General features: G+C 47.8%; 1 protein-coding gene across 2 annotated transcripts in view; it reads left to right on the forward strand.

Moving 5' to 3' along the window:
- Window positions 1-2,414: 2,414 nt before the first annotated feature.
- Evi5 (ecotropic viral integration site 5) overlaps window positions 2,415-12,106 on the forward strand; it is a 55,893-nt gene continuing 46,201 nt past the window's right edge. The window contains exon 1 of one of the 2 annotated variants that reach the window (XM_043005771.2): window positions 2,415-5,340. In XM_043005771.2, the coding sequence (XP_042861705.2) occupies window positions 5,276-5,340 (65 nt within the window). In that variant the 5' untranslated portion in view covers window positions 2,415-5,275. Of the gene's footprint in view, window positions 5,341-9,513; window positions 9,983-12,106 lie in introns of those variants that run through there. The other variant, XM_043005764.2, reaches the window with a different exon arrangement.

The following is a 12,106-nucleotide window of genomic DNA, read 5'->3' on the forward strand; positions in this document are numbered from 1 at the left end:
TGGCAACTGGTCCAGCGTGACGTGCGAGGCCCATCGCAGTAACGTTGGTCGGCCGCCTCGCCAGTCTGCGAATTCACGAGGTGGCGTCAAGAAGGTCTCTCGAGTGCGTGTGTGCGCGTTGCGGGGCTTGAGAGAGGTTGGGGGGGGTGTCTCTTATTGTTGGTGAAAGGGGGAGGGTGGGGAGGGAGGAGAGGGAATGGAGTATAGGGGATGGTGAATGTTGTGGGGTTACTGGTGTGTTGGAAGGAGAGTGAACAGCTGGAATATCTGTGGGCGTCCTGTAGGTCATACTGTGCTGGTTGGTGACTGGTTACGGCGATCGTGTTGAGTGGTAGAAAGATTTCTTTAAGAAAATGTCATTTGAATTATACTAAGGCAAAGGAATGAAGGCGTTACTGCAGTGCCCTTTGCGTTCGAGCCAGGTCGGTGGTGGCACTGTGCCAGCAAGGTGCTCATGCGGAACCATAGTGTCGCAAGAGAAAATGAAAACGTCTTTCATATCTCGCAAAGGAAGGTGTCGAAACGCGCCGAAGGTGGACTCTGGCGGAGGCTCAGCTACACCTTCCTCCCCTGCGGCTGTCTGGTCGCCCCCTTCCCTCCCCTTCTCTTTCCCTCAGGCCCCCTGATAATTGCGCTTTAGTGCAACTGTGGTAAATGAGAGACGAATAGTGCGCTACGGTGACATTAAGTAATGCGACCCAAGTAACAGTACAAGATAACTTTTGAAGGGAAGGGAAGGGGCGTATGCTGAGGGATGGAGAGGGGGTCGTGAGAGGTAGAATAAGGGGAGTAGGAGGACGAAGAAGAGGATTTGGGTGGTGGTACTTTTCCATTGTTTGTTTTTGTCATGTCGAAAGGCCTTGCGTTTGATGTTCTTAGAAGCACGCAGCCCGCGCCACTTGGAGGTGGATTGGGTCAAGTGGTCAGCGAGTATTAAGGAGGCATGAGGGGGGCTGATAGGGGTGAGGTAGGTCGGAGAGTAGGGGGGGAGGGGAGGAGGAAGAGTGGCTCTTGAGGTGTAACGGGGATCGCTTGAATCGCGGCGTGGAGCGTCGAGGAAACAATCGCACTCGATGAATGATCGGAAGAACTGAATGGCAGAACGCGAAGGAGGCGAGGCTGGGGAAGCGGGAGTGCCATGGGAACGAAGAAACCGTGCTGCATCGAGTGCCAAGGAACAGGAGGAGAGAATTGTAGGGCGTGCCGTGGCGGTAACCGTTAGCTAGACGGACGGTCAGACGGACGGACGGAGAGGATGTCGGAGTCGCGAGACTGTGACGCCGGTGGTTTACGGGAGGAGGGGGGGAGGGGGTGTAGAGGCCTTTGGTTCTGACGAAGCCAACTGTGTATGAGCATGTAAGAGGGGGCGGGGTGAGGTGTGGTGGGGAATTGGGAGAGTCTACCGGGATGGAGTCGAGCGTGTGTGCGTGAGTGTGAAAGTTGCTGGAACGTACGTGCATGTGTCGTTCGTACAACTCGTCGACCTCGGTATAACGACTCCTGTTCCACCTATAATGACTACGTCCTTGTTTTCGCACAGTACGCCCCTCCCCCCTCCCCTCTTTTAGATGAAACCAGGTTGAGGAAAGCTGAAGGGAAAATAAGTACCCAGGGGTGGCGAAGTGTGGATTAGGCATTTGCTGTGTCTGTCGGCATTTGGTTTGTTCTAGAAGCACGTCCGCTACACTGACCACGGACTTGAATAAATTTCCCCCATTTTTACCGCCCTTTTTGATGGTTGTAACTTTTATGGTTGAGATCACCTGAGTGACCCTCATGGTCTCTTCATCTGGTAAATTGAATTCAAGTGTAGCCGTTTTTCTTTCTCTCCTCTTCTCTCCTCTCCTCTCCTCTCCTCTTCTCTTCTTTACTCTTATCTTCTCTTCTCTACTCCTCTCTTTTTTCCTTGCATTTGTCTTTCTCTTTTTCTTTCTTTTTATCTTTATTTCTCACCCGCACTCCATCTCGTTCATACTCTTAATATCCCCTTTCCCTCTGTTTACGTTCTCAATTAATATTTCTCCCGTTCATATGCATCTGTGTGTGTCTCTAACCACGAGTCCATGTATAGTCTACCCGTGTGCGTCGAGTAGGGGTTAGCATCACCTTGAAGTTCTGAGACCATCAGTCGCCAGAAAAAAACTCCGGTTTTCCACGAAGGAGAAATTCATTTGTGCGAAACTCGGGGTCACAGGAAATACATACAAGAAGTGATATTGAACGACGGAAAGCATATCGGTTAATCGTGAAGGTAGAGGGGAAAAAACACGATGGGAACTTTGTTAGTACTTCTGGTATAATGTGAGAAAGTGTGACAAAGTTTTTTTTTCATTTTTAGCCGGTCTAAAATCATCTTCAGGCTCGTGAAACTCCAACCGTAAAATGGCGTCACATGAAAAATGCATTTGTTTTTTTTCTTCTCCTTTTTTTTCTTTCTTATAATGCGAGTGCTGAGATGACAGCAGCAGCTGTGAGGATCAGACAAGCAGAAATAAAAGACAAGTTTGGAAGAGATCATAAGGAAAGTTTGTCCCCGATTTTTCCCAATTTTTTGCCCTGCGGGAACACGGGCACTCTGCAGCCGGTTTTATAGCCCATGGCGCTCGCCGAGTCCGGATGTCTTTCTTAAGTACGTAACGCCTTGAGTCGTCTCTAATTTGGACGTTCGTTACTTGGCCAGCTATCGAAGCCGACGCTTGTCTTCCTTGTTGCTCCTTTGCAATAGTGATGACTCCCCCTACGTTAGCTCAAATCGTTTCCCATCGTGTCTAGGAGGGAATGCGAGGGTCTTAACGCTTAGGGTTCGCCTGGAATAGAAAGTTTTTCCTCCTGTTTTGCCTGTAGCAGAGGGCAAGCTGTTTCTGAAATCTGGAAGTCTATTCCATTTTTTTCTATAAGTGAGAATTTTTATCTGAAGTCATACCTGAAATAAAAGATTTTAACAAGTGATACTATGAATTTTGAAGTATGTTCTTCGTGGTGTGTCTGGAATATGGAAGTTTCCCCTTTAGGCAAGTTTCGAATATGCTGCCGATGGGTCTGAAATATGAATATGAAATCCCCTTTTCCGGTCGTGCAACGCATGCAAATCGTCTACATTTGAATAGCTTTTAGAATAGGGTTATGAATGATTTATAATATTTACTGTTCCTTGGTTTTGAGTTTCTGATGCTGGGGACGTTTGCGACACCCGCTTCCATCGCTTGTTCTGTTTTCCTTAAAATCTCCTCGTCCATTTGAGTGGCTAGCGTCCCCTCGCTTTTTTACTTTCCCCATCCCTTCGAAATGGCTCCCTCTCCAACCCCATCCCCGCCTCCCTTGTTTACAGTTATTGCTACGAGTGCTACTAACCCTTTGTGGTTTTCTAATGTTAAAGATATAAAAGGCCTCTCAACCAATAGGGTCCCGCGACCTCATGGGAGGGGGAGGGTGTCGGTTTAGGCGAGGAGAGAGAGAGGGGGGGGGAGTATTGCACTCCTCGGACGGATAGTAAAGGGGATAAGAGGAATAGCAAGAGAGGAGGTAGGTTAGGGGAGGGGAGGGGAGGGAGAGGGAGGGTGATGAGGAGGGCGAAAGGGGTAAGATCGAGATATCTCGGGATAAGCCGCTTGTTAGACTGATTCGGCTGCGAGATTGGAAGCTGATGGGCCTGGATCACCTAGAGAGGGGAGACGGGCGCTGATAGCTGGATAGGGAGATGATAAATAAAGACAGATCACTACCCTGTTTGATTAGATTAGCAGATATTTGGATGCATCGTCACACACCTCCGCGTGAAGAACAGGACTTACTCGTAGAAGATTTCATATCATATGCAATCCGATAATGGCCGCAAATATGTAAATTAGAATAAGAGAACAAGAAGGCGTCGATAAGGAAGTGCAGCGAGACCCGTTTAGTAAGTTACCCATCGCAGGGAAGGGGGCTGATTACGCCGTGGGGGGGTGGGGGGGGGTGTCGGTGCCGCCTCTCCCAGCGCCGCCTCGGGAGGGGAAATTTGTGGCGTGCTTTTTAAGACCGGAATGGCTCACTGTGGTAGAAAATGGCAGCTTCCGCTGCCCCGTGTTGCCGCTAGGGTTAGGTTGGGTCAGGTAGTGTCCAGGGCATGTGTGTGTGTGTGTGGGGGGGGGGGGGGGGGCTGTGTTACTGATCAGGCTTTTTTTCATAGTCTTGTATTTTGCTTGTTTTCTTCCGTTTTGATCTTTATGTATAGAAGGGTTGTGATAACTTGGCTTGTTTGTTTGGCTATGTTTGTCTTTGTGCTTATATGTATATGTATAAAAGCACGTATAATCTCTACTCTCAGAAAGATGTGAGAGAGGTGGCGGGGTTAAGATTAAACTTAGCTTTTAATTCCAGCTGTCAGAATAAGTGTCAATATATCCCGGTTTTATCATTTTGCATTTTTTTCCATGCTCACTCACGCTTGCATGCAATATTTAAATCCTTTTGATAGTATAGATTTATAGCTTTTGTTTTGTTATCCGACGGTCCAGATTCTCTCGCGCCCGGGGTAAAGGGGATTAGGTGAGTGGGGAGGCTTATCGTCTGCGGAATGGCCCGGTTCCATTCTTTCCGGAATCGGGAATCGGCGGGAAAGGAATTCCCGGCGCCGAAATTTCCCACCTTCTGGAATTTATATTGCTGCACCTCCTGCACCTTATTTTGTTCCGTGGTATATGACCCAACCGCCGCGGCCGCCATCCCTCCCGCCAGAAAGATTTATTGTTTATTTATACGTTAATTTGTTTGCATATACGGTCTTGAATTATTTACCTCGGCATTATGTGTTAGATGTTGTTTATCTAGCCGCTCTATTATATTTAAATATTTGCTCACCCATTTACCTACGTATATATATATATATGTATGCATCTATTTATGCTCACATGCAATTCTTCTCACCAAATACTCATGCGAGCGCAGTGCCCCTGGTGACAGCGAGAGCTTTGGCGTTAGTGGCATCTTTCCCGAGGCTCTGAAAAGTGCGGAAAAGTGCAGGCTCCTTCGTTCGCGTGAAAATATGAGCGCGGAGGCATCGGGGGGAAGGAGAGTGAGTCTGGAAATACCTTATCGGCGGTGAAGGAGAAAGGAAAAGACGGAGAGACGAAGAAGGAGAGAGGAAGAGAGGAGAGAAAGAGAGAGAGAGAGAGAGACAGAGACAGAAAGAGAGATAAGAGAGAAAGAGGAGGTGATTCAAAATAGAAAGAGAAAGATAATAGAGAGAAAGAGAGTGGAGGAAAGGGAGACGTCACGAGAACCCGAGCTCGGCACCATGGCGCTGGAGCGACTGGCAGGGAGCAGCGTCAAGATTTTCGTCACGGATTCATCCCTTGACACGTGAGTATCCTAAACGGGAAAGAGAAAGATTGGTAAAAGTAGTTCCCTTCCCTTTCCTATCACTTCCTTGTCTTGGGTTGGGCGTGGATGTGGGTGTGGGTGTGGGTGTGGGTGTGGGTTAGCGGGGGGAAACGTCCTGGTACGTCTGCCTGTCGGTCTCCCTGTCTTGGTTAGGTAAGGGGAAAGGGTACGCTAAAAAGAAGCCTGTGTGTATGCAAATTGGATTATTTTGGCTTCTCGTACATATATGCATGGTCTGTCATTTTCACTTGACCTTTTCCCCTTTTTCTTATCTTCTCTTCCCTTCTTTCACTTCTTTCTCCTCTTTTCCTCCTCCTCTCTATCCTCCTGCTCCTGCTCCTCTTCCTCCTCCTCCTGCTCCTCTTCCTCCTCCTCCTGCTCCTCTTCCTCCTCCTCCTGCTCCTCTTCCTCCTCCTCCTCCTCCTCCTCCTCCTGCTCGTCTTCCTCCTCCTCCTCATCCTCCTGCTCGTCTTCCTCCACCTCCTCCTGTTCCTCTTCCTCCTCCTGCTCCACTTCTTCCTCCTCCTGCTCCTCTTCTTCCTCTTCTTCTGTTCTTCCTCCTCCTTTTCTTCTTCATCCTCCTCCTCCTCCTCCTCCTCCTCCTCCTCCTCCTCCTCCTCCTCCTATTTCCTGACCCCCTACCTTCCTTCCCATCCCCCCCATCCTCACTTCTACCTCTCCCTCTCCGTCACCCCCACTCTCCCCCCTTACCCTCTTCCCACGTTGTCCCTCCCTTCTCCCTTTCCCCTTCCACTTTCCTCCTACCCCCTTCTCCCTCCTACCTTCTCCCTTCGTCTCCCATTCTCCCTTCCTCCCCCCTTCTACCTTCCTCCCCACTTCTTTCACCCCCCCCCCTTCTCTCCCACTGTCCCACTCCACTTTTAGTTCGATTCATTCTCAGAGCGAGTTTGGTCCGCCATAATCCAATGAGAGTTCCCGAGGGGTGGGTTAGGGAGGGGGTCGGGGGCGGGGCTTAGGGGGTGGGACTCAGGGGGCTCTCATTTTTCTTCCGACTGTCCAGTGTTTTGCTCGAAATTGAGAGAAATGATCCAGTGGGATTCTGTGGTTTTGCCGGGGATAGGGAAGGGGGACGGGGACAGGGGTAGGAAGAGAGGGGGGAAGGGAAGGTAGGGAGGGATGGGAGGCAGGGAGGGATGGGATAGGATGGATAGATGGAGGGAGGGATGGGATGGAGGGAGGGAGGGATGGGATAGGATGGGATGGGATGGGATGGGATGGGATGGGATGGGATGGGATGGGATTGGATGGGATGGGATGGATGGAGGGAGGGATGGGATGGAGGGAAGGATGGGATGGGATGGAGGGAAGGATGGGATGGGATGGAGGGAAGGATGGGATGGAGGGAAGGATGGGATGGGATGGAGGGAAGGATGGGATGGGATGGAGGGAGGGATGGGATGGATGGAGGGAGGGATGGGATGGAGGGAAGGATGGGATGGGATGGAGGGAGGGATGGGATGGATGGAGGGAGGGATGGGATGGAGGGAAGGATGGGATGGGATGGAGGGAAGGATGGGATGGGATGGAGGGAAGGATGGGATGGGATGGAGGGAAGGATGGGATGGGATGGAGGGAAGGATGGGATGGGATGGAGGGAAGGATGGGATGGGATGGAGGGAAGGATGGGATGGGATGGAGGGAAGGATGGGATGGGATGGAAGGAGGGATGGGATGGAGGGAGGGAGGGATGGGATGGGGGAGGGAGGGATGGGATGGAGGGAAGGAGGAGAGTGAGGAGGAGAGAAAGGAGGGGAGGGATGGAGGAGGGAGGGCGGAGGTGGGCGGGCAGAGGGGGAGGGAGAGAGAAGAGAGGAGAAGAGAGGAGAAGAGAGGAGAAGAGAGGAGAAGAGAGGAGAAGAGAGAAGAGAGGAGAAGAGAAGAGGAGAGGAGAGGAAAAGGGTAAGGGAAGAGTAAGAGAGGAGGGGAGGAGGGGAGGAGGAAAGAAGGTAGAGGGGAAGAGTATGTGGGGATTGGGAGGGGGAAGGGGGAAGGACAAGAGGGAAGAGTAAAAGTAAGAGGGGGGAAAAGGAAGAGAATGGAGATTAAGAAACGAAAGAAGTAGGAAGAGGAGAAGACAGAAGAATGAGGTGATTGAAGAAAGAAAGAAAGAAAGAAAGAAAGAAAGAAAGAAAAGCTTTGGGGAAAAACAAGGCAGTTAGAAACAACCTTAGGGGAAAGTATGACAATGATGGAGAAGGATATGAGTCTAACGGAGAGATGAAGATAGATAGCTGAGTATATAGATATTGGAAGATAAATAGGTAGCTACATGGGTAGATATTTGGGAGATAGAGATAGAGAGATAGGGTGACACAGCAACAAAGAGGCCGATAGGCAGAGTGACAAATACTAAAAAAGTATGATGGAAAAATATGATGCTCAGAATTTTAAAGGAAAAAAAAAATGCTCAAAGAAAAATAATTTACCAAAAAAAGGCAGAATAAAGTATAAACTGGATTAGAACTGGAAAACAAAAGGATAGAAAATACATATTTCTGCAGGGAGATACCGGTTGTGGGAGCAGAAAGATGTGGAATGTTGAATAGTGTGGCATAAACAAGAGGAAAGAATAACGAGGCAATTCGGGATATTCAGGAGAAAAGAATACAAAAGAAAAACAAACAAACAGAGAAACAAAGAGAAAAAAAAAAAAATTCTGTATACATGTACAGAAACACAGTGAGACACGTGGATACAATGTTTTATATTTTGTCCACGTATTCGCCGTATAGATTCATGCATTCTATTTGAATTTAGTTAATTACTATTACCGTTGTGTATATAGATATTTATTTGTTTATGATAACAGTAACGATAATCGTTATTGGTCCTGCATTCTTTAGCGATAGCCTTAACCCACTAAACCAAGTATCCCACTTACTTACTTTTACCTTAGTGGTGGAAGACGCATGTCGCGAGTGCAGGGATCATGTGCCGATGGACACGACCTCGCCTCCGCCGTGATCCTGTTGGCAATGAAGCCGCCGGGGTGTTGTGTGTGTGTTTGTCTATGTACTTTATTATATGGTGAATTTGTAGAGCGCACTCGGCCATGTGCACACAGTCACAATGATAAATGAAAGAGGAAAAGAGCAGAGGGGATGGGTACAGTGTTGTATCATTTCAGGAATTTGTAATCCTCTGTTGGAAACTCGGGTGATAAGCTGGCAAATTATTGTCGGCTGAGTGTGCGGTGTTGTCACGCCATCTCTGATTCACAAGTGTGGAGAGCAACAGTTGTTCCTACCACGTTTTTTTTATTGGCATCGTTATATAAAGGATGCGTTATATATAATATGCTGCGAAGCGTTCGCGCGCACACGCACACGCGCACACGCGCGCACACAACACACACACACACACACACACACACACACACACACACACACACACACACACACACACACACACACACACACACACACACACACACACATTCACACGCATATAAACATATTTATGAGTTTACCTGTATGAATAAATGTATATTCTGTACATCGAATATGTGCCTATATGTGTGTTGTTATTTTTATACACGTCTTATATACGTGTGTGTGTGCCTGCTTAATTTTAATAGTTTGTTTATGATTGTTTTGTTCTTTGTGAGGACAAGCTAATGAGAATATCCCTGTGCAAATATAGACACACACTAGTATATATTTGGACACAGGAATATAGTTATACCTGAATTAACTTGAGTGTGAGAAGTGTGTGCGTGACAGTGAAATGTAAGCTCGACGCAGTAACTGGCCTCGTCTTACCTGTTATGTGTCCACCGTCTGTCTCGATGACACGTTATCAGCGTTATCTTGATCTCGGATAGCATTAGTTCTTATCGCTCAGCCTGGTGTTTGCATGCGCCTCGGATGTCTTTCATGTGTTTTGTCAATGATTTGTTTGCGTCAAAGAGGCTAGAAATGTACTTTGTTGCATCTTGTCCCTTTGCTTCCTTTGGAACACGGTCTGCATCAAAGGCAGGTGTGGTGGCAGCGTTCTTCAGGGAGTCAACTTGCGCCTCCTCTGCTTTGTCCACAATGTCCGGATTACCTGACAAAAAGGAGATTACGGCCTTTTTATCGTTTAATGTCACCGCTGGCAACTCGTGTTATGTGGCATTGTCGACCTGGCCGACTCTGGTCGTTCTAGTCGGTACGTGCGCGTGTGAACTTGCTCCCTCTCTCTTTCGACGCTTCGTCAGAATACCTTCGCGTTTCTAACACGCGTTGGGTCGCTAGAACTAGCGCGGCAAAGTGTTGTTATCAATCAGTTGCGATTGTCTTTGTCAAGTACGTGATATTTGCCTCGGTGTCGCACACAACAGCCGTAACTATTAATGTCGGATTCGAGCAAGCAAGCAGTTTACCTCAGAGTCATTAAAGCTATCGTAGTGGCAATTATGTGCGTATAGTGAGATAAATCAGCCAGTGTTGCGAGTGTGTCAATCGTCCACCATGAAGGCGTTCGGGTCGACGTATCTGGACCAGGTGAAGAAGCGGATGTCAGGAGGGTCCTTCAGGGACGCGCCTCTATTCGAGAACCTCCAGCTGAGCGACCTTGTGGCACTAGCCAGGCAAGGACGGCTCATGTCTAGGATCTCCAGGTTGGTGACGTTGGGTCCGTCCCGCTGATGTTGGCTTTAATATCTGGTCGAATATTTTTCTTTGGGTTTTTAAAGTGTTGGATGGGCAAGAATTTTATCATGGTTGTTACACTGACTAATAATAAAGCAATGTGACAAAAACGTGGAAAATGAGAAGTTGAGCTTCAATTTCTTTGGAACCAAACTCCCAAAGGAGAGAAAGATAGAGAGAGGATAAAGAAAGGGACTGAGAGAGAGCATATGTCATGAAATTTAATGACATTGCATCTGGTTCAGACGATAGCCTTCCTTCGAGATAAATAAGAGACTTAGACCAAAATTGCATTTCTTGTTTGCTATGAAAGAGCAACTGGGCGTGAGGCAAGAGCGTGGCGGCATCACATTACTTGACTCGTTTTAGGAGTGCCGTCTGTGTACAGTCCTCATGACACCGTGACGAACCTGTGGCAACATGCTCTTTGCGTTTACGAAATAATTCACCAGTCTTGTAATTTTGAAGATAGCATTTTGTGGATAAACCGACATACAGGTAAATGGGAGGAAGGGCAGTTGGGTAGACGTAGATGTTGACATGCATAAGAGGATCAGGTATGCATATTGACGGGGGGAGAAGGTAAACAGATAAGACTCAGAGCAAGGAAGCAGGCTGACAGACACATACTAGATTGTTGAAGAGAATGAGAGCAATATCAGCGACGCAAACAAGACATCGATGGCGGGAACTGAGTGAGTGAGTGAGTGAGTGAGTGAGTGAGTGAGTGAGTGAGTGAGTGAGTGAGTGAGTGAGTGAGTGAGTGAGTGTGTGTGTGTGTGTGTGTGTGTGTGAGAGAGAGAGAGAGAGAGAGAGAGAGAGAGAGAGAGAGAGAGAGAGAGAGAGAGAGAGAGAGAGAGAATAAGCTTATATTCAGGAGGGAGGCAGCCTGCATCGTCACCTTATCACGAGTGGCAGGGAAAAGCTCAACACAATGCCCCGGCGTGGCGTGCGGCCATGATGATTATCTGTCTCGCCTCGTTGCGGCGAAAGGCAAAAACAAGGAAATACGAGAGACATTACAGGCATGTCTGTCGCCCAGATGGATCAGTGAAGATGGGGAGGAGAGAGAGAGAGAGAGAGAGAGAGAGAGAGAGAGAGAGAGAGAGAGAGAGAGAGAGAGAGAGAGAGAGAGAGAGAGAGAGAGAGAGAGAGAAATAGAGAGATAGAGAGATAGAGAGAGAGAGAGAGAGAGAGAGAGAGAGAGAGAGAGAGAGAGAGAGAGAGAGAGAGAGGGGGGGGGGACTGAGGGAGGGAGGGAGGGAAGGAGGGAGGGGAGGGGAGGGCTACCTGGGTTGATAAAAGGGTACGGAGAGGGGGGGAGAGAGATACATAAACATAGTAAGTGAGAGTGAGAGAAAGTTAGTGTTAAAGAGAAAGAGAGAGTGAGAAAGAAAAAAATGAGAGTTACAGAAAGAGAAAGAGAATATGAGAGTGACAGAAAGAAAGTGAAAGAGAAAGAAAAGAAAAATAGTAAGAGTGAGAGAGAGAGAGAGAGTGGGCGAGTGAGCAAGTAAAAGAGAAAGAGGGGGAAGGAGGGAGAGAGTGAAATAGAAAATTGACGAGGGAGTGAAAGAGGAAGAAGGTGATAGAGTGAAAGAGAAAGAGATACAGAGAGTGCAAGCAATAGATTGAGAGTGAGTGAGAGAAAATGAAGGGATAGGGATAGGGAGGGAAAGAACAGGCAGAAATGAAGTGCACAGTTCCCCCTCGTTCAGATCGGCTTTGTTTCACAACGTTTCTATCCTCCTGCTGATTTTATATTTCAATTTTCCTTTTTATGACATGCACGAGGGAGCGCTGTCAGTACTTGTGACAAATGCACCGGGCAACAGATTAGTTTCTATTGTACACCTAGATGCATTTTTTGTGGGAGCCATTTTGTCGCGTATCTATTTTGTAAAGTCATGTTGTAAGGACAATAATTTCATTGTTATTTTCTCTAGTTGTTTTGTGTTGGGCCATAGCGCGTCCATTCAAGTCTATTTAAGTTTACCAGAATTGGCAGTCAGTTTTCTGTGGCCTTAAATTCGTCGATGAGGGTAAACTTACTTATATATTTCTTTGGCCGTCTAAGTTTTTTCTGACGGAGA

Source organism: Penaeus japonicus, unplaced genomic scaffold (genome assembly GCF_977035675.1).
Source record: "Penaeus japonicus unplaced genomic scaffold, GWHDUDI00000001_assembly GWHDUDI00000012, whole genome shotgun sequence".
Lineage (NCBI taxonomy): Eukaryota > Metazoa > Arthropoda > Malacostraca > Decapoda > Penaeidae > Penaeus > Penaeus japonicus.